Source organism: Schistocerca cancellata, chromosome 8, assembly GCF_023864275.1.
Source record: "Schistocerca cancellata isolate TAMUIC-IGC-003103 chromosome 8, iqSchCanc2.1, whole genome shotgun sequence".
In the NCBI taxonomy this organism is placed as follows: domain Eukaryota; kingdom Metazoa; phylum Arthropoda; class Insecta; order Orthoptera; family Acrididae; genus Schistocerca; species Schistocerca cancellata.
This window is the reverse complement of record NC_064633.1, coordinates 183,557,369-183,583,061: the sequence shown is the minus strand read 5'-3', so window position 1 is coordinate 183,583,061 and position 25,693 is coordinate 183,557,369. Positions and strand designations below refer to the sequence as shown.

The 25,693-nt window shown below is 40.0% G+C and overlaps 1 protein-coding gene across 1 annotated transcript in view; it reads right to left on the bottom strand.

The window, feature by feature from the left end:
• The window catches only part of LOC126094486 (B-box type zinc finger protein ncl-1-like), a 161,050-nt gene that overhangs the window by 23,589 nt on the left and 111,768 nt on the right, over positions 1 to 25,693 (bottom strand). Inside the window, exons 10-12 of the mRNA XM_049908883.1 lie at positions 25,542 to 25,676; positions 19,082 to 19,246; positions 18,733 to 18,983 (exon numbers count right to left, since the gene is read on the bottom strand). Coding sequence (XP_049764840.1) covers positions 18,733 to 18,983; positions 19,082 to 19,246; positions 25,542 to 25,676 — 551 coding nt within the window. The remainder of the gene's footprint in view (positions 1 to 18,732; positions 18,984 to 19,081; positions 19,247 to 25,541; positions 25,677 to 25,693) is intronic.

Here is a 25,693-nt window from a genome sequence, read left to right as displayed (position 1 = left end):
CACATTTTTACTGTTCACGTTGCTTCTACATTGCTTTTCACTGATTGTGTCAATAACTGTTTGCACTGTGATTTCTTGTGAAATTTAAAACATTCATGAGTGCTGCAATAAACTTGCGCCATTATAGTCAACTGTATATCTGAACTTATTTGTGCTTTTAAAATATTTGAGAACAGTAGGCCTATGCTCATTCAAAATAATTCTCTAATTTCATTGCAGAATTACTTGAGAAATAAGTTACTTTTGAGAATTTTTGAACGCTTCACAACACAAGTGTTTTAGACAACTTATTTCGTAACAAATCAGCATTTGTGATTCACAGTTACTGCCAAAGAACAGAGCACCCCAATTTTCAGAGTATAAACACAAATCAACATGCATCTCTGAGAATTTTTGGAAGTTACTATTGTCCTGTGCATATTCTAATTTATAGTAAACAGGTGTTTGTGATTTGAGTTCTATAGCAGATATTGTAACTAGTATATTGGTTACACCTAGCTTTTCCCTTAAAGAGGAATGTACATTATCTATATTTATCATAAATTAAGTCTATTTTCTACTTTGCTAACATCTATAATCGACCACAAAAACTAGTAATTTTTACCATTATTTTTCTGTTGGCTTAACAGACATCTCTATTTATGTTATTTACTTTAATTCTTATACGGAATTACTAATTTTTTTAGCTCAGCAGAGTAAAAGATAGGCGCTTTCAGAGGGCGCTACGTCACCGACGCAGGTGGTAGTCTCGCCAGCAGGCTTGGTTTAAAGTTATTTGTTACTGGTCTGTAATGCAGGGCACCAGCCAAAATGCAGCCCCACTGTATACGCTTTTCTCAAAGACGGGTTGAGTTGGTTGACATTTGTAAGCAACTGGAAATAGCTCTGACTATTTTGAGAGTCGCGTATCTGTGGTACTGATACTAAAAGAACCTCTAGTACTATCCTCTCCTGTGGATCCTGTCTCCTCTGCAGAAAGTATGGGATCTGTCATTACTCATCCACTTGATGTGAGTGGCATTTCCATGGTAAATCTGTGTGTCCCGTACAGAGTGGATGGGAAGGAGGGAGGGCTCAGGGTGTTATACGAATGCCCATAACCAACAAGTTCGAGGTGCTGTCTTTCACTGAAATTGAACCAGTGGGACTCACTTCACCTGTTTGGGGATGAGAAGGGGTAGGGTCTATTAATCATTGACAGTTCAAATGTACAGAGAATGATGGTACCCCTTTACGGAAATGGCAGCAAGGGACACCACGTGCACTCAGTGTGTACGTCTGGGGATCTCACTCAACAAGTTAAAGAGGCTGTTTTGGCAGCCACTGTGGGAACAGGGTAAAACCAACTGCGGATTGTGGCGCACAATTTAACAAATGATGCCTGTCGTCTGGGTTCCGATGTCATACTTGGGTCATCCAGCGACTGGCAGAGATGGTTGAGAAGACCAGCCCTGCGCATGTAGTTTCAATGAAGCTCACAATTTGCAGCCTTGTCATCAGAACTGATCATAGTCCCTTGGTTCTCAGTCAGGTGGCAAGACTGAACTAGAGATTTCGAAGTTCCTGTGACAAGCTATACTGTAACTTCCTGGACTTGCACTATAGGGTTGAGAAAAATAGGGTTCCCCTAAATGGCTCTGGCGAGCCCTAGACATCGGAGGCTGCAACACAGGTAGCTGACTGTGTGTGTGGGGTGCTCGCACGGGTGGGAGTATTAAAATCCTAATTGTTAACTGCCAAAGCATTCACAGCAAAGTGCCGGAGTTCGAAGTGCTACTTGAAAGCAGTGAAGCTCACATGAAACTTGGTAGAGGAAGCTGGTTGGAACCCGAAATTGATAGCCGTGATGTTTTTGGGAAAATTTAAGTGTATATCGAAAGGATAGGATAATGGGTAGTGGTAATAGTGTATTTGTAGCAGTACACAAGAAACTCAAATCCACTGAGATAGAAATTGAAGCTGCATGTGAGTGTGACTGGACAAGACTCAGTATCAGAGGTGGGCACAAAATGATTAATGGATTCTTCTATTGCCCCACTCATCTCCTGATTTAACCAAAAACCTTAGAGCAAATCTCAGTTCGCTTCTTTGAACGTTTCCCAATGATAACTGCAATCATCAGAGGAGACTTTTAATCGTTCAACAAACAAATGGGAAAATTAGTTTCTTCAGTGGTGGGCTTTATAAAGACATCATCTGAAACACTACTAAATGCCTTCTCTGAAAACTACCTAGAACCGATAGTTCAGAACCCCACTCACAATGGAAATATATTGGATCTAATGGCAACAAGTGGACTTGACCTCTTTCAAGGACATCCACATTGAAGCTAATATCACCGACCACGATGCAGTGTGGTTGTGGCAACAATGACTACCAAAGTACGATAATTAAAACAAGCATAAAAATACATATGTTCAGTAAATTTCACAAAAAAATCAGTAGTTTCATATCTCAATGACGAAATTTAAACTTTCAGCACAGGGAAGAAACATGTAGATGACTGATGGCTCAAGTTTAAAAGAATTCTTGAACATGCACTGGATAGATATGTAGCCAGTACAATAGTTCATAATGGAAGGGACCCCTCTATAGCAGGGCTTAACAACTGGCCGGTTTTGAGCACGAGTACTCGCGTCTGCTCAGGAATGCGCTCGCGAGCAGGTGCAAGGTCGCGGAGTAGGGAGGGAGGGGAAATGCGCGCGCACGTTTGAATAGGGCCGCAGCTTGCCTATTGAAATCGCGACGATTGTGTAACGTTTAAAGTACTACGATCAGCTCTAACAGTCACGTCGCTGGTTAAGAATCATGTCAAGTCGCTGTTGTGTAACCTCAACCATGCTTTCGCAGTTGGGATGAATTGTGTCTGTTTACAGAAAGAGATGGTGTTGCAATATGTTTAGTATGTCACAAAACGCTGAATTCTTTTAGGAAATTTAATTTGACATTATATGTAGTACAACGCGAAAGACTACAGAAGTGGAAAATGTCATGGACCTGACGGTGCAAAGGAAGTTATTAAACTTAAAAGAAAGCTATCCGAAGATGATCTGGACGACGAAGAAAAATAAACTGAGGCAGCTCTCAGAGTGAGTTACTAAATTGCTTTGCTTTTAGCAAAATCCCTACGCCCCTTCACTGATGGTGATTTAATAAAAGAATGTTTGGTAGTTGCAGTGCAACATTTGTGTCCATCTCAAGTTGAACAGTTTCGGATTGTGCCATTATCTAACATGACCATTATGCGTCGCATACAGAACATGGCAGACGACGTCCAGAGTAAGCTTGCAAATATCTGTAAAGATTTTATGGCTTATTCTATAGCTCTGGACGAAAGTGTTGATATCACTGGAACAGTGCAGCTTGCCATATTTATCAGAGGTGTTAAAAGAGATCTTCAGGTGAGGGAGGAGCTCCTTGATGTAGTATCCATGAAGAACACTACAACCGGAGGTGATATTTTAAGTAGAGTTGAAAAAAGTGTTGAAAATATAGGATTGTCGTGGAATTCTTTAGTTTCAGTGTCTACAGACGGTGCACCAGCGATGACAGGGAAATAATCAGGTTTCGTTGCGCTGTTGAAGGAGAAAATGCAAAAACTGACCGTGCCGTATGAAATATGGGGCGTTTACTGTGTGATCCACCAGGAAAACCTATGCGCAAAGATTATCGCTCTAAAAAATGTAATGAGTGTTGTTGTTTGTACAACCAATTATATAAGGAAGCATGGGCTACAACACAGGCAATTTAAAAGCTTTCTTGAGGATGTAGAAAGCCAGTATGGTTGCCTGCCTTATTACAGCGAGGTCCGCTGGCTTAGTCGTGGCGAATTATTAAATCGATTTTTTTGCCTATTAGATGAGATAAATATGTTCATGGAAATAAATAACGTGCGTTCCTGAATTGAAAGAGCCTTCATGGAAATGTGATCTCGCATTCTTAGCAGATTTAACTAGCCATCTGAATGCTTTGAACATTCCACTACAAGGTAAAGATCTGCTAATTACTCATTTCATAGATCGAATACGAGCTTTTAAAATGAAATTGACACTTTGGGTGAGTCAGCCGGAAACAGGAAATCTAGCTCATTTTCCTAAATTATCTTCCATGCAAGATGTTCACAAAGACTGTGAACGTTATTCCCATAGTTTAGTTGCCCTTAAGGAAGAATTTGATCAACGCTTTCAAGATCTGACAGCACCAGAGTCATTTTTATCTGTTCTCCTCTCCATATTCAGCGAATATTGAAGAGATTCGTCCTGAGCTGCAACTAGAAATTATTGACCTGCAGTGTGACAGAGAATACAGAGACAAATTTCAGAACAAGAAAAATATTTTGAAATTCTACAGACACTTTCCTCAGGATAGATTTCCTCGTTTGCACAAACTGGCGGCTACAATAATATCAATGTTCGGTTCCACGTATGTTTGTGAACAACTGTTCTCTGCAATGAAATATAACAAGACGCACCTGAGAAACGCAGTGTCTGATCAAAATTTAAACTGCACGCTGCACCTACGATGCACAAGAACAATTACTCCGAACATAGACACAAATGTAAAGGGCAAAAAGTACAAGATAACAGAGAATCCCACACTTCAGTGACACCTTTTATTGTGTAACAGTTCACAAATTAATACGAATGTAGAGGCATACACTAAGCTAATAAAATTATGTGGCACGTGTACATTCTCCTTTATTTGTTTCAATTGTCGCAGTAATAATTCGTGAGTGATATCCCTGCAGGTGGCCGCGGATTTACATTGACTGGCAGCAGCTGTTGTGTGCCCCACGTGACTCTCCCCACTCTCAGCTCTGGTCCGGTAGTGGGGGTAGCGTGCTCGCGCTGCTCCGTGCTCGCGTCTTGCTCCGCGAGCACTTATGTTGTGAAGCCCTGCTCTATAGTATTCAGCCACTGTAAAGTAACTTCTAAAGAAACAGGAATTACTACATAAAGTGTAAAACAAAGAATAGGACTACAGACAGAGATGTGAATGAAATGCATTTAATTGTCAAGCAAGCAATTCGTGAAGCCTTCAATGACTGTAGCAGAATAGTGTTGAACCAACTTTCACAAAACACATAGAAATTCTGGTCACTTGTAAAGGCCGCTGGTGGCACCAAAATTCGTGTCCAGTCCCTAGTGAATGACAGAAACTGAAATTGAGAATGGCAAAGCTACAGCTAAAAGGCGTAATTCTGCTTTCAAATGTTCCTTTACAAAGGAAAACCCAGAAAAACTGCCCCAATTTAATCCCTGGACCACTAAAAGGCTGAAGAAAATTAGGATGAGTGTTACTGGTGTTGACAAACAGCTGAAACCATTAAAACTGAACAAAGCTACATGACCCGATGGGATCTTTATCAGTTTCTATATTGAATTGGCAGCTGAGTTAGCCCCTTTCGAACTACGCTGAAGAGCCAAAGAAACTGGTACACCTGCCTAATATCGTGTAGGGACCCCATGAACACACAGAAGTGCCATAACACGATGTGGCATGGACTTGACTAATGTCTGAAGTAGTGCTGGAGAGAACTGACACCATGAATCCTGCAGGACTGTCCATAACATCCGGTCAATACAATTTCAAATGAGACTCATCCGATCAGGCAACATGTTTCCAGTCATTAACAGTCCTAAGTCAGTGCTGATGGACGCAGGCAAGGTGTAAAGCTGTGTGTTGTGCAGTCATCAAGGTTACACGAGTGGGCCTTCCATTCCAAAAGCCCATGTCAATGATATCTTGTTGAATGGTGCGAATGCTGATACTTGTTGATGGCCCAGCACCGAAACCTGCAACCATCTGCAGAAGCATTGCACATCTGTCGCATTGAACGATTCTCTTTAGTCGTCGTCAGTCCTGTTCTTGCAGGATCTTTTTCCGGCTGCAGCGATGTCTGAGATTTGATGTTTTACCAGATTCCTGACATTCACAGTACACTCCTGAAATGGTCTTACAAGAAAATTCCCACTTCATCACTACCTTAGAGATGCTGTGTCCCACTGCTCGTGCATCGACTATAACACTACGTTCAGACCCACTTAAATCCTGATAACATATCGCTGTATTTGAATATGCATACCTATACCAGTTTCTTTGGTGCTTCAGTGTATAATCCATCATAGATCCCTCGAACAAACAACTGTGCCCATTTTTGGAAGACAGAGCAGGTCACACTCATCTACAAGAATGGTGGTAAAAGTGATCCACAAAACTACCATCCAATATTCCCAACATCAATTTGTTGTAGAATCTTAGAACATATCTGAGCTCAAACATAATGAGGTATCTCAAAATGAATGACCTCCTCCATGCTAACCAGCATGAGTTCCGAAAACATCGATCACATCAAACCAAAATTCACTCTTTTCTCACATGACCTACTGAAAGCTTTGGATCAAGGCACTCAAGTAGCTGCAGTATTTCTTGATGTCCAAAAAAAGCATTTGACTGAGTACCACACCTAAGCTTACTGCCGAAGTATGATCATATGGGGTATGAAGCAAAATTTGTGACTCGATTGAAGACTTTTTGATAGAGAAGATGCAGCATGTTATCTTGGATGGAGAGACATTGTCAGATGCAAAAGTAGCTTCAGGTGTACCCAGGGAAGGGTGTTGGGACCCCTGTTGTTTATGTTGTAGATTGAGGATCTTGCAGAAAATATTAATAGTAACCTCAGGCTTTCAGCAGATGATTCAGTTACATGTAGTGAACTACTGTCAGAAAGAAGCTACATAAATATTCAGTCAGATCTTGATAAGATTTCAAAGTTGTGCAAAGATAGGCAACTTGTTTAAATGCCCAGAAATGCAAAATTTGCACTTCATACAACAAAAGAACATAGTACTGTATGACTATAATATCAATTAGACACACATGGAATCAGCCGATTCATATAAATACCTGTCGGTAGTTCGAAATGGAATGTTCACATAGAGTCAGTTGTGGGTAAAATATTTGGCAGATTTCAGTTTATTGGTAGAATAATGGGGAAGCGCAATCAGTCTACAAAGGAGATTGCTTGCAAATCACTCATGCAACCCATTCTAGAATATTGCTTAAGTGTGTGGGTCTCATACTAAACGGACTAATGGGGGATAGTGAATGTATACATAGAAGGGTGGCATGAATTTTCACAGGTTTGTTTTATTCATAGAAATATTCAGAGACATGCTGAAGAAGCTGAATTGGTGGACTCTTGAAGATAGATGTAAACTACCACGCGGACGTTTAACCAAGTTTCAATAACTGGCTTTAAATGATGACTAGGGATATACTACAATCTCCTATACATCGCTCACATACGGATCATGAGAACAATATTAAAATAATTACACCAAGCACAAAGGCATTCAAATAATCCAACAAGGTTAAAGGAGTACTCCTACAGTTGGAGAAGTAGCACACTGACAACACACTTAAAACACAGAAGCACATTTTAGGTCAGATGAGTGAAAGCACAAACATACCTTAAACTAGAGGACCTAGTAATTTTTACCCACTAAAACTGAGCTCCACAAACAATTTTCAACAAACAGAGTAAATTTAACCATGACTGGATTTTTGAAAACTGCTGGTGATGTGTGCCGATTGTGACACGTGCTACAGCTGCTCACACTGGGCCACACCTCGCATCACTTGTGCTGGGCCAGGGGAGCTCCTGCTAATCTTGTGGCAACCAATCTGTCCCAAGGAGCAAGTTACGGTTTCTTCTGTAAGATGGAGCTGCCTTCCAAAATGCTATAATTTCAAAATCAAGACTGTTTTCTTCCTTAAATTCTGTTTTATGAGTCAACATGTTTTAGTACACTGTTTGGGTAAGTTTTAGTTCATAGGGCACAGATTTTGATCACACACACATAATTATAAATGCAAGTGCAACTTTTATAGTCATAACATCATATTAACGCAAAGAGCATTTAATATTTAATTTTATGTGGCTGTCCTGAAGATATTTTGTATAGCAGATTCGATGAATACTTCTTGTAAAATTTAGGTGAAGTGCTCAAGGACTAATTGCCACCATCTGAAAAGCTAATCTTATAAAAAATGTGATTCACTTGACTGTAGTAGTGTATTTATAATAATGAAGGGAAAACAAGATTGAATGCAACAATTTCCCCAAACTAGTACCACCAGTCAGCTAGACCTTATACCTTTGTATAATTTTTTTTGACAGATGACACTCCGATTAGACATAGGATTTTGATACTGACACTGAACCTCATTTTGCAAGTTTTATTTTATTTATTTATTTATTTATTTATGCATTTATTTTACCTGGCAAGATTAGGGCCTTCAGGCCCTCTCTTACACCTAACCAGGCATACTCAGATTCAACAAATTTCAGTTTCTACAGAACATTAAGGACATATAACATGTTATACAGTATTAATGTTACAGAAAAAAATTAGAGATTATAAAAGTACTACAATGATAATTATAACAATCAAAAAATAATTATAATAATCAAGAATAATAATAATAGTAATGACTATGTATAGGAAAGTGAACATATTTTTTCTTTTATGAATGTCAGTCCTATTGCTAGTTGGGAATTTTCTCGTTATATTCTTGCAGCTTGTGAGTTATTCTCATCAAGCAGAGATATAAGACGATAGAATGGGGTGAAAGAGATATAGAAAAGGTAGATAAGTTAGAGGAGGAGAAATAAAATGGTAAAATTCGAAGCTATGATGGAGAGGAGAAAGAAAAAGATGAGAGGGGCACGACAATGGTGGCTATACCGTCCCTAATATGTAAGTCTTGAGTTCCCTCTTGAATGTTAAGTGGTTCTGGATAAGACGCAGATCACAGGGGAGCGCGTTCCATAGTCGTATGGCTGAGATGGAGAATGACACAGAGAAAGATTTTGTGTTATGTAAAGGTACAGCCAAGATGCTAGATGTATCCGATCTGGTATTGCGGTTGTGGAATGATGATAGGTGTTTAATGTGAGAAGATAAGTATTGGGGGCACCAGTGGCTAAGAAATCGTTGAAGTAAGCACATCGTGTGGAGATCGCGTGCCTTTTAAGTTTTGGTGCGTGAACTTCTGAAAAAATTATCTTCTTAATTTTTCATGTTTTGTAGCCAGGTGATGCATACCAAGCAATTGTATCTCTCTGTGTTTCTTTAAACTTAATCACACCTCTGATGGTGCAAGTAGCCGAAACAGTGCAATAAATACAGAACTACGAGAGGTGGATGAAAGTAGTGGCAACAGTGCCCTAAATTGAAGGATGTGCATCAAATACCAAGTGTGCTGTCTGTAGCTGACAGCAGAATCTCATGTGAAATAGTGTAGTCAGCGGTGAGGACTGAGTTTTAGTTCGTTGCAGTGTGTATTTTCTGAAAGTACGGGAGACCAGTTCAAATACTGTAACAGACTGCCACTGCCATTTCTTGCGACATCACCTTCATTCCACACTGAAAAGAAAGCAACAACACCTCTTGGCACTGCATCCCATCATCCTTCATGACAATGGCAGGATGCCAAACAGTGAACCCAAGGCAGGTGCTCCTGCATATATGGGGGAAGATGATACTGGTACATCCACCATATTCAGCCGATATACGAGGGGTGTTTGAAAAGCCTGTGCAAAAATAAAAACTGCTTACATGTTTCGGGTAAACCTTTTTTATTTTTCGACATGGTCTCCTTTTAGACTTAAACACTTCGTCCAACAACAGGGTGCATACATGGACAAGGAAAAAAAATTCCCGGATTTTTCCCGGTTAAAAATACACTTTTTCCGTCTTAAGTGACAGTACACTTTTCCTCAGCGCTGTAAAACTGATCAATCTTTAGAATGTTTACGGTTTTCTACACAGACGTAGAATTTGCCGGCACTTTAGAAAACGAAACCCAAGGGGGAAAGAAACATGTTTTGGAAAGATCTTTGATGTGCAACAACATGTACGCTACATTTTTTCATGTTACGGAGGTATAAATTCGATTTCCACCAAACACTGCATGTTACTTTCTGAAGCAATGAAATCGAGACTGCGACGTGCTTTTGTAAGGCAGTCTTAGCTCATGTCACGTGATCTCGCCAGCCGATGACAGCTTAGGACACGTGATGTAGTCAACCAATAGCAAGATTACTCTTAAGTAGCACGAACGCACAAAAAAGAAAAGTTAATGGTTTAAATTAATACACATAGTGTTCCTACAAGAAAGACAAAACTTTCACAAATATTATTGGTCTTGAAGATTAATAAGCTGCAAGAGAAGCTAAGCTTCCACATATAATGCTGATCGTTTTGCGCGTGTTACAGTTTGAGATACATCACACAAATGTGCCAGTGAAATTTTTAATGATGTAAATGTCTGATCTTCTGGGCTCAAAATTCTTCTAGATGATTGTCCTCAAAGAGTTGATTTTTAAATGAGAGTCAAACGCTCTGTGATTTAAGAAATTCATCGTACGTTCTCGCACATATGGTAGTTCATCTTGCGTAAAAGGAAATTTACTTTGAAAGTAACACTTTTGAAACCGCCATTCAAAATATTTTCCCGTGACCTGTTAGAAATTGGTTCATTTCAGCAGTTGCCAGAGCGCGCCAGATAACAGGCGTCACTGTGCCTGCGCAGCTACGATGATGCAGGACGCCCACATGTTCGTACATGCCAGCCTTTGACACACTCTGGCTGGCAGACGCTTGTATGAGCACTGTGTTTTGTTGTTGTATATGGCGCATTTCCTTTGCGACTTAAGTTTTACTTATTTTTATTTTTTTTTCCCTCATTCATGTTTTGTTGCTGCAGTATTATTCTGCAGAAGCAGGATACAGTAATATCCTTCGTTACAGTATTGGTTCTTACCAGTCAAACTCACAAAAATTTAACTGGTAACTAAAACAATGAAAAATTCCTGGAATTCTAAAAAATTCCTGGGTTTTTCCCGGTTTTCTCCCGCACGAAAAAATTCCCGTGTTTTTCCCAGATCTCCCGGGTCGTATACACTCTGAACAATGATCTAATTTGTTGATCCCTTCCAAATAATAAGAATTGTCCAAGTCTGCAAAATAGCAATTAGTTGCTGCAATCACCACCTCGTTTGAATAAAATTTTCGTCCCATCCAGCAATTTCTTCAAATTGGGGAACAAATAGTAATCCGAGGGAGCCAAGCCTGGAGAATAGGGGGGATGTGAAACGAGTTGGAATCCTATCTCCATTAAATTTTGCGAACACAACTGCTGAGGTGTGTGCTGATGCATTGTTGTGATGGAAAAGGACTTTTTTGCTGTCCATTCGCCGGCATTTTTCTTCCAGCATAATTTTCAAATGGTCCACTAATGATGAATAATATGCACCTGTAATAGTTTTATCCTTTTCCAGATAGTCAATGAGGATTATCCATTTCAAATCCCAAAAGACGGTCGCCGTAACCTTTCCGGCTGAAGGAATGGTTTCGCCTTTTTTTGGTGCATATTCTCCCTTGGTAACCCATTGTTTAGATTGTTGTTTGGTCTCAGGAGTATAGTAATGTATCCATGTTTCATTCACAGTGATGAAACGGCACCAAGTCCTGCGGATCCTTCATGATCAGCTGCAAACCATCCTTGCAACACTTCACACGATTCCGTTTTTGGTCAAGCGTGAGCAATCGTGAAATCCACTAGCAATCTCACACACCTTAACTCTTTTGCCATCCATCACCATATCATAGATTTTATCAATGATTTCTGGAGTTGTAACCTCCACAGGGCATCCAGAACATTCAGCATCACTTGTGCCCATGTGGTCACTCCGAAAATTTTGAAAACAATTATTAACTTTTCTGATCGAAGGTGGAGAGTCACCGTAATGTTTATCAAGCTTCTCTTTAGTCCCCTGAGGCATTTGGCCTTTCATAAAGTAATGTTTAAACACCACACTAAATTCTTCTTCATCCATTTTTTGTCACTCACTTGACTTCCTCAATTCACACGAATGCCAAACACAAAGAAATAGACCAATATGGCTGAAAATTTGTGTGCGTTATTTCCAAAGATGCTACTGACTAAACATGACCTCGATACGTGCCGGTGGTGCCATCTCTCTGACTTTGCACAGACTTTTCAAATGCCGCTCACAAGCCCATGCGATTACGATCTGTTCACCAAGGTGTTCACCTGGATAAACTGAAAAAACCAGAGGTTGTACAGAGTTTCAGGGAGAGCATAAGGGAACAATTGACAGGACTGGGGAAAAGAAGTACAGTAGAAGAAGAATGGGTAGCTCTAAGGGATGAAGTAGTGAAGGCAGCAGAGGATCAAACTGGTAAAAAGACGAGGGCTAGTAGAACTCCTTGGGTAACAGAAGAAATATTAAACTTAATCAATGAAAGGAGAAAATATAAAAATGCAGTAAATGAAGCAGGCAAAAAGGAATACAAACGTCTCAAAAATGAGATCGACAGGAAGTGCAAAATGGCTAAGCAGGCATGGCTAGAGGACAAATGTAAGGATGTAGAGGCTTATCTCACTAGGGGTAAGATAGATACTGCCTACAGGAAAATTAAAGAGACCTTTGGAGAAAAGAGAACCACTTGTATGCATATCAAGAGCTCAGATGGAAACCCAGTTCTAAGCAAAGAAGCGAATGCAGAAAGGTGGAAGGAGTATATAGAGGGTCTATACAGGGGCGATGTACTTGAGGACAATATTATGGAAATGGAAGAGGATGTAGATGAAGATTAAATGGGAGATACGATACTGAAGAGTTTGACAGCACACTGAAAGACCAAGTCGAAACAAGGCCCCGGGAGTAGACAACATTCCATTAGAACTACTGACGGCCTTGGGAGAGCCAGTCCTGACAAAACTCTACCATCTGGTGAGCAAGAAGTATGAGACAGGCGAAATACCCTCAGACTTCAAGAAGAATATAATCATTCCAATCCCAAAGAAAGCAGGTGTTGACAGATGTGAAAATTACCGAACAATCAGTTTAATAAGCCACAGCTGCAAAATACTAACACGAATTCTTTACAGACGAATGGAAAAACCAGTAGAAACCGACCTCGGGGAAGATCAGTTTGGATTCCGTAGAAATGTTGGAACACGTGAGGCAATACTCACCCTACGACTTATCTTAGAAGAAAGATTAAGGAAAGGCAAACCTACGCTTCTAGCATTTGTAGACTTAGAGAAAGCTTTTGACAACGTTGATTGGAATACTCTCTTTCAAATTCTGAAGGTGGCAGAGGTAAAATACAGGGAGCGAAAGGCTATTTACAATTTGTACAGAAACCAGATGGCAGTTATAAGAGTTGAGGGGCATGAAGGGGAAGCAGTGGTTGGGAAGGGAGTGAGACAGGGTTGTAGCCTCTCCCCGATGTTATTCAATCTGTATATTGAGCAAGCAATAAAGGAAACAAAAGAAAAATTTGGAGTAGGTATTAAAATCCATGGAGAAGAAATAAAAACTTTGAGGTTCGCCGATGACATTGTAATTCTATCTGAGGCAGCAAAGGACTTAGAAGAGCAGTTGAACGGAATGGACAGTGTCTTGAAAGGAGGATATAAGATATACATCAACAAAAGCAAAACGAGGATAATGGAATGTGGTCGAATTAAGTCAGGTGATGCTGAGGGAATTAAATTACGAAATGAGACACTTAAAGTAGTAAAGGAGTTTTGCTATTTGGGGAGCAAAATAACTGATGATGGTCGAAGTAGAGAAGATATAAAATGTAGACTGGCAATGGCAAGGAAAGTGTTTCTGAAGAAGAGAAATTTGTTAACATAGAGTATAAATTTAAGTGTCAGGAAGTCGTTTCTGAAAGTATTTGTATGGGGTGTAGCCATGTATGGAAGTGAAACATGGACGATAAGTAGTTTGGACAAGAAGAGAATAAAAGCTTTCGAAATGTGGTGCTACAGAAGAATGCTGAAGATTAGATGGGTAGATCACATAACTAATGATGAAGTATTGGATAGAATTGGGGAGAAGAGGAGTATGTGGCACAACTTGACAAAAAGAAGGGACCGGTTGGTAGGACATGTTCTGAGACATCGAGGGATCACCAATTTAGTGTTGGAGGGCAGCGTGGAGAGTAAAATTCATAGAGGGAGACCAAGAGATGAATACACTAAGCAGTTCAGAAGGATGTAGGCTGCAGTAGGTACTGGGAGATGAAGAAGCTTGCACAGGATAGGGTAGCATGGAGAGCTGCATCAAACTAGTCTCAGGACTGAAGACCACAGCAACAACAACAACACCAAGGTGAAGAAACTTCTTCATGGCATGCACTACAACGCAAGAGAAGACATCATTTGTGCCATAGGGTGGTCAAGACATGAACAGAGGAGGGCACATCGACAGCGTACGACTCCTTCCCTCTATGTGGGGAAGGTGATCAAGATGTGGGGCATTATGGTGAGGGTATGTAATATGGTGAACATCTGTAAATAATGAATTTTAAGTGTTGCCACGACTTTTTATCCAATCCATGTAAATTAAGCTATATAGCTAGTTGTATTCACAAAACGTAAGTCTTCATATTTAAATCTGCTCTTTCTTTATATTATATAAACCTGCAATCACTGAATGCCGTTTTCTCTCTGGTAGTTCAGTCTGGTTTACAAAGAACAAATCTGCATTACTGACTCTGGCCTCAACCATTAAACTTTCATAGTTCTGAATAACCTCAAATCATTAAAATCAAATACTTCCATTTTTTGTTTCCACTGCTAATTTTTTTTTCTACATAAGCATCTTCCCTTAAAAAATTGAACAATTTAACTGCACTCCCCTTATCCCGAGTTTTGTATGTATGCTGAAAAACTAATTCAAAAATCTACGCTGTGCATACTCAGATGTTTGGCATTCCTAAACTCAATTACGGAATACTGGCTTTGACTTGACAGCAAATAACAATATTAAACATTAAATCCCTTTTTCCCAGAGAAACGGAAACTGGGACCAGTGTTTTGTTTAGGAATTATCAACTGATGAAATGTATCATATTTCGAAGGTTAAAACATCATTCCCAAAAAGGCAACTTTTATGGCCCCTGTAGTGAACCAGAAACAGCTAACTGCACAAAGTATAAAAAAACGTAACACAGAAAAGATAGTATAAAGGGGCTTATGTCTTTTACTGTGTGAACATGTTATCTGATGGAAGGAATTTGGGCCTGGGGCCAGTGAGTTACACTGACAGTATCAAAACCAATATTTTTACAAAGCCAAAATGTAGAATATGAAGTACTGAATCTTCAAAAATGTATTTTATCATCTGGTTACAGCGATAAGATGGTATTATTCTGCCTGTCTCCTAAAGAAATTGAAAATAAGAACAAAACCAGTAAAAAAAAAAAAAAGATTCTTTTGAATGAAATATGCAATTTCACAACACTAATGAATCTCAACTGTTTACTGAACTGAAGAGATATCATCACATAGGTTACACTCTTTCACATATCACCACTGTCTCTGCCTTCCGAGAGGCCAGTATGGTCTCGGCAGCCAGAGACAGTTGTTTGTGAACTTATAAAATAGTTATTGGTGTCCAATGACAAGAACAGGAAACATGTTGCACAAAATAACACTCACTCATACATAAGGTGTAGTACGTTATTTGATTGAAATTACTCATGAGACACTACTAAACACACTACTTATGAACAATACAGGGTGATGATAATTAAAGTTAAACTTTCAAAACATTGTAGAAATAATGTCACTGGTCAGAATGACTTCAAATTGCAACAGAATATTATCAGAGAAGGGAGAAAAAGTATGGCAGAAGGGGGGGGGGGGATGTGAAAACTGATCAATAGATGGCACTGTGTGTCAAGAATACATAAATGAAAATACCTGTCACGCGCGCGACCGCAACCCACTGAAGTTGGTATAAACAAGTCGGGTACAAGGCTTTTCCTTGTTTCGCGCCACGGTGTTCGCCATGACTGTCTCAATGCAGGATAGTGCTCTGCTTGTAAAGCTGTATTACAAGAATGATGGCTGTGCACATGTTGCTCTGCAGACGTTCCGGACACTGAAGGGTTTGAAAAAAGGTGTTGGTCCGATGACGGCCATGGGTTTGGAGAACGTTATTCAGAAATTCGAAAAGATGAGTTCTTTTGGGTTGCAACCCAGTAGAGGGAGTAAACAAATTGATTCGACGTCAGTGAAAGCAGTGGCAACAGCAATGCAGGAGGAGATGAGTGGTGATGTGCAAACATGAAGTGCATGGAGAATTGCCCAAACACGGGACATACCCATGAGCATGGTGCATAAAATCCTACGAAACATCCTTCTTTGCGATCCATTCAAAATTACCCATGTTCACGAGTTACTTCCTGTTGACCTGCCAGCAAGCGAGACCTTTGCTTTAGAATTTGTTGCTCACATGGAATTGGACAATGATTCGCTGTAGAAAATTTTGTGGAGAGACGGAGCCCACTTCCAGCTGACAGGATATGTCAATACACAAAATTGTCGAACATGGGCAATGGAAAATCCACACCCAAGTCCACCAGTACCACTTCATCCTGAAAGAGGTCACTCTATGGTGCAGATTTACTCACTGGTAAGCGCTGAGTGGCTTTTACCCAACCACATCATTCCAGCTCTCCAACAGCGTGGATGGGATCATTTTTATGCAAGATGGCACACCTCCGCACATTGCAAATCCAGTTAAGCAGCTGCTGAAGCACCATTTCCGAAATTCTAGAATTATCAGCCATCCTGAACACCTGATCTTAATCCGTGTGACTTCTGGCTGTGGGGCTATCAGAAAGCTGTTGTGTTCAGTGTTCCAACTGCAAACTTAACTGCACTTAAGGCACACGTTGCGCAAAAGATTCTGAACGTGAGCCTGGAAACATTTCGATCATTTGTAGAACATGCTGTTTCTCAATTTCAACCTGTTGCAGAAAATGGTGGATAGCATATTGAACACGTTTTGCGGCAGTCACACGGAAATTACTAATCCAATCTGATTTTGATTGGTGCTTTTTATGCTGCTTTTGGTCTCAAGGCAATTAAAAACCATCGTGATTAATGCTTTTTATTCAGTTTTTTGCTTCGGGACAGTTAAAAACCGATGCGGGTGATGCTTTTTATGCAGTTTTGGCCTCAGCACAATTAAAAATCTATTTTTCCAATCCAATGTGATATGACCTTGCCGTGGTAGATGGGCTTACGTAACTAACAGTACCACAACTGTACAACCACACACACTGAGTAGTGCAGTTTGTTTAACATCAAACATACACCATAGGTGGTGTTGTATGATTCATTTGTCATTTGTGGTCTACCACTATTAAATTATGATGCTTACAGTGCCATCAATTGCTACATTTTGTAATTATTTATTTTTCTTCTGCTGTACATTTTCACCCCTCCTCCAATAATATTCCGTTGCAATTTGACGTCATTCTGACCAATGGTATTATTTCTACAGTGGTTCGAAAGCTTAACTTTAGTTATAAACACCGTGTACGTTTCATTATGAAATTTTTAAAAATTAAATGGCCTTATTCTGGCACGAGATTTTTTGAAGCACTCCAAAACACAAAAGGACAGTCACATTACCTACAGCATCATCTCGTACCTTATGTCAGTACCTTTCACAGTTTTTCTATGAACAACAAACACTGTCATCACAACTTATGCATTAGCTTCCATGTTTTTGCACAATTATGGACAAAATAATGCATACCTATACAACTGCTAATGGAAGAATGAAATGGCCAATGCCCTTAGCATAATGGTGATCCAAAAAATACTGTCACAGTTCACAAGATAGTGGGGGGGGGGGGGGGGGGGGGCATCAAACAAAAATATCAAATAAAGAACTCTTGCTAGGTCCTAGCAATGATCAGTGCAATTACAACCAGCCAAACAACTAATTTTGTAACCTATGAATATAATACAAGCATTCAAGTGGTTACTAAATAAGATGGAAGTTAAATGGAATGGCCACATAGTGTCAATCACAGGTGAGGTAGGTGGCAGGCTGTGGTTCACTGCCAGAATATTAGGAAAATGCAATCCGTCTACAAAGAAAACTGCATACAGAACACTAGTGCAACCTATTGTAGAATATTGTTCAAGCATGTGGGACCCATAGCAAACAGGACTATCAGGGCATATCAAATGGATACAAAGTAGGACAACATGGTCAAAGGTTGGTTTGCTCCAAAGTAGTGTGTGTGTGTGTGTGTGTGTGTGTGTGTGTGTGTGGGGGGGGGGGGGGGGGGGGGGGGGGGACTTAAAGAACCAAACTGGCAGGCACTTGAAGATAGATACAAAGTATCCCATAAAACCCTACTTAAAAAGTTGCTAGAACCAACTTTAAGTTATAAACATAGGAAGATACAATATTATAGCCCCCTACACATCACTCCCATAGGGATTAAGAAGGAAAAATTGACTACGGTGCAAACAACGACATCAAAGCAATTATTCTTCCCTCACTCCATACATGAATGGATTGAGAAAAAAGTCTAATAACTGGTACAAGGGAGCATACCCCACTGCCAAGCTCTTTTCCATGGTTCGCTGAGCTGATGTGTGACATATGTTATTCGTATTTAAAAGCCAAAACATGGAGAATTATTAATTATGTCCAACAGCCCCAATGTCTTAACAACTCTTAATATGTTATGTTAATAATTTATCAATGTAATTCAGGGAACAACTACAGGTCTATGACCCTTTAACACCAATTTATTTGCATTTGCATTTATTTAATGTGAATTGTAATTTTATTTCACCTTTTCTTACCTGTATACGGTGATTGTTTGTGTCTGCCACTATTATATCCTCTTCTGTGCCTAAACAAAAGCCATGAGGAGAGTTGAACTGCCCCTTTCCAGGTCCCAGCTGTCCATACTTCAGTCTGATGTGCATGGCAGGCAGTTTTCCCGGAGTTGCACGTGGATGGTGAAAATTATTCGGGGGTGGCGGTGGTGGAGGAGCTGTGCCCGTTCCAACCAGCAAAGGCATGTTATGAATTGGGTCATTAACTATTTCATCTGTATATTGTAGGAAATACACAATCAATGCAAACTATAAATTAATATATTGTGAATCAATAAAATTAGGAGAAAAACCATTAGGGTTGTTACATTACCAGGTTGAGATAAAATAGGAGATGGCGATCCTGAAAGTGACTGGTAAGGTCCACCATTTACTGACGCAATAGTAGTGTTTATTTCTAGACTTGGTGAAGCTCCACGTCCCAAAACCAAAGAAGAACTAACTGGAGGACCTGTGTTAAGGGATCCATTTGTAAGATCTATAAAAAAAAAAAAAATTATTTAGTTGAAGTGCAATCTTTACACACACACACACACACACACACACACACACACACACCTCACACACACACACAAAAACTGTTAATGGCCAAGTATATTGTTAAAAGCCTGTCTTAGTGAAACCCAATTTTCAAAACAATAATTATCTTCAACAGTTTCTAAATGGGATACATTATAGGTTAAATTTATTAAACAGTCAACTACTTGCAATTAGTTTAATGTTTAGGAACTGGTGACTTTTAGGAGATGTAGTCTTGCCGTATAAAGAAAGCACTTCAAAGCAGACTTCTGTGCCACTGAAGAAGTTCATTAGTATGTGCACTTACAACAATTCAGAGTACTGAAAAGTAAATACAGCACAGAGCAGAGACCAATTCAAATGTTATTTAATAACAACAACAGAGGAATAACCAAGCAATTTCCCCCAAATAAGGTGACTTCGTTCTCTTTATGTTTCATCTCCAATGAGGTTAGGGAGAGGGAGACGGTTCAATTTTTACACAAAGTGTCACAATGCCTGCAAGTGCAATTTATTTAACCAGAAAACTGATGGCCGTTGTGCCTCAACTAAAGCCGTTGTGGCTCAACTACTTAAAGAGTACATTCTATGAACGGGCTCCCCACCATTCCTCAAGATGCTTCTTCCCTTTACTCTCTTTTCCTAACTACACATAAGTTGTCCTAGCCATCCTCTGAAGTCAAGTGTGAAATAGTTACTTTTCATATAACATTCTTTTCCAAAATCTGAAGGTTACTTTTGCATCACTTTGATTAAAATAACTTAGTGAATGTCAGTTTTGTAGGAACGAGCAATACTGCAATTTAAAGAGAAGCACTAGGAATCGATGCATCAATTTATAATGGCAAGTGCAGGGTGGGAAGGAAGCTCCACCTCCCTCTTGCAGGGCAGCAGTCTATACCCACATTCGCCAAAAGCAGAACTGACACAGGTATCGCCGATCTCTTGTGATGTCACAAGGGTCATACTTTAAATCCGTTTTGGACAAGGATTAGTTGCTAAAGGACTTCAACATTAGAAAACAACGAACAACGCACAGCACAAAGCGTTCGGGAACAGTAACCACACAACTGCTTGTTGATGTTGGCAGCATATTGTTAATGACGTAATTCAGGCCCAAATTCTTGCGGTATTTGACACAACCACCTAACTGGTCACATTGAAGTGTTTGCATTATAACAACTTTTGAGCTTAAGTAAATTAACAATCAAACATACACATTTCTTTGTTATAAAATGCTAGGTCACACAGCTGAGTACTAAGTTGCATTAGCATCACGTATCTTACATAAATCATTCAACCATTCTCAACCGTCACGGCACCAGAACGTCACATGCACTGATACATTATTGCATTTGTGCACTTTTTTTATTTTGCAAACAAGTTCTTACACACATTATCTTTCCAAATTGGGCTTCACTGGATGGTGTACAATACCAGTAACTGAAAACTTATTTATAAGCAGAAAATAAAGATTTCAAACTATCTCTGATAAAATATTTCGTTTGGATAGAATTCGCATTGAAATAGTGCCTATTAGGTAATTTCATGTTTTCACATTTTTATGGCAGAATTTGCATCTATTTCAAATTTTGTCACAAAATGCGAAATTTTCCAGTCCCTATCCATTTGTAATGAGAACAATAATGACAGTATCTCAGGTCAGATGGAATGCAGTGCTAGTTTTTTCACTATTTGCAAGTAACTCAGCAAGTATGTTAGTTATGTGCTGCTTAACAGTAACAGCAACCAAGATACACTTTTGCTCATTTTGTTATTTGATAAGCAATTTCCACAAAAATATAGGAATTTATTTAAATTAGTTCATTATAGTTTTTCTCTACATCCAATGCTTTTGGCTACATTCATGTAGACTTTTGCCAATCATCATTAATCATATCCCACCACACAGAAGGATATATTGTTATAGACAATGGGTGTATCTCTTACACTGAAAGAACAAGGTTCCAAATGTGCGACACTGTGAAAAAACATCAGAGGAGTCACACTGTTATTTGTGATAATCATAGCTAAAAGTAGAGGGAGTTAAATGTCAATAAAATGCTACAAACAGATTTACTAGTTCTTGTGAAGTACAATTCCCCATAACCTGCGTACAAACTTGAAGTTCTTAAAGCAAAACGGCTGTGTTTTGAACTCCTTGAGGGTGGAGGAGGAGCAATAGGAATGTCTTAGCGGACAAATTTTGAGCACTGAACCTGCAACCTCGAAAATTTTCCTGCTAATAACCTTGTTTCAATAGTTCGAACAATTTATGTAACATGAAGGGACTTAGTTGGTACTTCATTCCCTACTTTATTAGGATTAAAAAAGCTCCCTCTTCTAACTCTAAACCACAACATGGCACAATCCCTACGATTACACTTTGGTTGACAGTGTCATGAAAATCTTAGTTCTGTTTTGCTTGTAGTGAACAAATAAGACCTACTGCATGAGCAAATGGTACACTGCATTCCAACAGCTGGACTAAAAAATGTCAAGGTAGCCTTGATGACAGTTTCCACTCTCCAGGCAAACGTTCTATGGCGTGCTGGAAAGTTCTTGTGGAAAGGGAATCTATTCTTCACAGAGTGCTGCACTGAGAAGAGGTATCGATGCCTGTCAGTGAAACCTGGCACGAAGTTGGCATTCCAAAACATCCCAAAGGCGTTGTATAGGATTCAAGTCAGGACTCGTGCAGTCCAGTCCACTACAGGGATGTTATTGTTGTGTAAACACTCCACCACAGGCCATGTGTTACGAACAGGTGCTCGATCATGTTGAAAGATGCAATCGCCCCATCCCTGAATTGCTCTTCAACAGTGGGGGGCAAGAAGATGCTTAAAACATTAATGTAGGTCTGTGCTGAGATAGTGCCACACAAAACAACAAGGGATGCAAGCCCCCTCCAAAGAAAACACAACCACACCATAACATCAGTTATCTCCAAATTTTACTGATGACACTACACACGCTGGCAGATGACGTTCACCACGCATTCGCCATACCCACACCCTGCCATTGGATCGCCACATTGTGTACCGTGATTCGACACCCCCACACAACGTTTTCCCACCGTTCAATTGTCCAATTTTTAGCTCCTTACACCAAGCAAGGCGTCATTTGGCATTTACCGGTGTGATGTTTGGCTTGTGAGCAGCCGCTCAACCATGAAATCCAAGTTTCCTCACCTCCCACCAGACTGTCACAGTACTTGCTGTGGATGCTGATGCAGTTTGAAATTCCTGTGTGATGGTTTGGATAGATGTCTGCCTATTACACATTACAACCCTCTTCAACGGTCGGCAGTCCCTGTCAGTCAACAGATGAGGTGGGCCTGTACACTTGTGTGCTGTACATGTCTCTTCACATTTCCACTTCACTATCACACCAGAAACAGTGGACCTAGGGATGTTTAGAACTGTGAGAATCTCGCATACAAATGTATGACACAAATGACACCCAATCACCTGACCACATTCGAAGTCCACGAGTTCCGTGGAGCGCCCCATTCTGCTCTCTAGCAATGACTAATGACTACTGAGGTCGTTGATATGGAGTACCTGGCAGTAGGTGGCAGCAAAATGCACCTAATATGAAAAATGTATGTTTTTGGGGGTACCCGGATACTCTTGATCACATAGTGTATATGATTTGAAGGTCAGTGTATAGACATCAATTTCCTAAATCAGTACCAAGTTGATTGACACAATGTAAGTAATAATTTCTTAATAATGATACATTTTTAATTTTCATAATAAACTAAAAATTCGAACTTAAATCTAGAATGTGTTATTGTTAAATGAAAAAGATTTATTCTGTTCATTATCTCTAGAAATAAGATAGTCTTAGTTCAATTTGAAGTTCCGCATTTTTGTATCAAATTTTAATTTATAAAGAATTTTTGTATTTTAGTATGATCAGTAGTTAATATTCATGTTACAGAATTATGGTTCATTGTTTGTTACATAACATTTTACTTTGATAAATACAGCACTCAAAAGTGAAAGAACATTGTCGTACCTAACAAGAACCAAACCAAAAACTTTGCGATTACAAGGCTAGAACACTATGGCGGTAGATACAGGTGGATCCACTGATAAGCTCAGTTTTTCATTTCTCTCTCTCTCTCTCTCTCTCTCTCTCTCTCTCTCTCTCTCTCTCTCTCTCTCTCACACACACACACACACACACACACACACACACACACACACACCTCAGAGCACCTAAAAATCTTTGAACTCAATTAGTTGACCATTTAGGAAGCCATTTTTAAGAAGCATCTTATACTGCTTTAAGAAATTTCTGTTTGAGCAGTGACCTACAAATCCAATTAGAACAAAGAAAATAAACATGGAGGGCCAATCCATACGGTTTCCTTGTTACTCTTTAACAGACAAAATCCTGACCTGGAATACTAGTCAACTAAATAACCAAAAGATTTGTTTTGTTTTAGGGCACAAAAACAAGGTCATACGTGCCCACGTCACACCCTTAGAACACTAATACAGGAAAGGAGTTAAGACGACTATACGTTAAGCCCAATCAATGCAAGGAAATACAGGTAAAAGCAATGGCTTCCTCATGGGTAAATACCACAAAGTAAACTGCAGAGGCAACAGAGCTTCCAAACTACAAATTAAATGACCTTCACCATATTACTACTATAGATCAAAAGTAAAACGCGGTCGACAGCCCACTCGTTGCTCGTTAAAACAGCCGATAACTCAAGACAGCAAACATACATTAAAACATAAGTGGTTAAAAAAGGGCATTTGTTCACGAAACTGCAAGCCATCAAACATTTATGACAATAAGCACAAAGTGGAGGGGATCACCACTTAACAAATGGCAATGGCTAAAACGACGGAGCCCAATCCACAACGTAGCTAAAATGATCTCCTCGCAGCAAGAGGGCCAAGATGGCGTCGGTCAAGCCCCTGGGAGAGGTTTAATTTACTGGAACTTGTTCCCATGAAGGGAAGATCAGTGGTAACACGAAAGTGGCATCACCACCTAACAGATGGCAACACTGAGATCACCGGAAGTAAGGGAAGAACTGAAGAGTCAAGGTAGGAGGACAGCAGCCTTGGCAGCAGCGTCATCAGCCTCGTTTCCTGTCAGACCAACGCGACCAGCAACTCCACAGTCTCTCCCTCAAGAGTGAGCAAGTGGAAGCTTTCCTGGACCCATTGCAATAAGTGATGGACTGAGTACAGCACACAAAGACCCTGAAGGGCACTGAGAGAATTGGAGTGGATGTATTGCATGGCCTGATGGCAAAGAGCTCTGCTGTAAATACTGAGCAGTGTTCTGGATGCTGATACCAAAAAATCATCTGTGGCACTGAAGAAGGCACACCCAACACTATGGTCAGTCCGAGAGCCATCAGTGTTCAGTGTTCATAGATGTACTATCGCTAAGTCCACACGAAGATCGAGGAACTTACAGCGATAGATCAATTCTTAAGCTGTTTCCTTAGGAAGCAAATGAAGTCCAAGATGAACATGGGCCACTGCACAAAACCAAGGTGATGAAAGGTTCACACCCATCGGGAAAGTGGCAGGCAGCGTGAGGTTAAGCTGCTGGAGCAGTAGCCAAAAGCGAACTGCAGGAGGTAACAGAGAAGAGGGACGTGCCCAATACTGGCAATAAAAGGAGTCATTGGAGGTGGAGGCATACGATGGGTTGCAGGGCATGCAGACAAACGGATGTATATCTGCTGAGCAGAACATCACAGTGCTATGACAGTGGTAGTTCAGCAGCTTCTGAACAGAGAATTTGAACTGAGCTACTGTAAAAGGTACCTGTCACCTAACTAATTCCACGATGATGGATTGTATTTAGAAGGCATAAGATGGACAGACGTCCAGATGCATAGACTAAACACCCATAATATCATTTTGAACGGTCAAGGGATCGGGTGGTCCGTCCACCCCCCAGGAAGTGATAACAGAAAAAGCCCTGAGCAAAGCGGACAAAAAGCAACCTCATAACACTGACTTTGGCTTGCTTCAATGTTTACAGCTGCAGACTAAATTATCAATGCTAGTCACAAAATGTGTGTAAATTTTCATTAGTAAGAAAAATACGACCACATTCTGATACAGCTGGGGTTTCTTTTCTAAGATCTCGTATCACAATCCTGATTATATTCTGGAATAGATAACTCAACTGTAAATGTATTAGTAATGCACAGCTAGTTCTCCTCAGACACTGTGTCATGAAATAAGAATGTAACCAATGCAACCTACCATTAAGCAGAGCTCCGAGAGTTGCTGGTGGTGGTGTAGGGGTAGAGCTGTGAGTTGCTGCAGCAGCTGCAGCTGTTGCTGTGGTTAGTGGATCCACCAGGCTTACTGCAGGGTCTCCTGTAACCACTATCTGCCCTGAAAATATGCGCGAT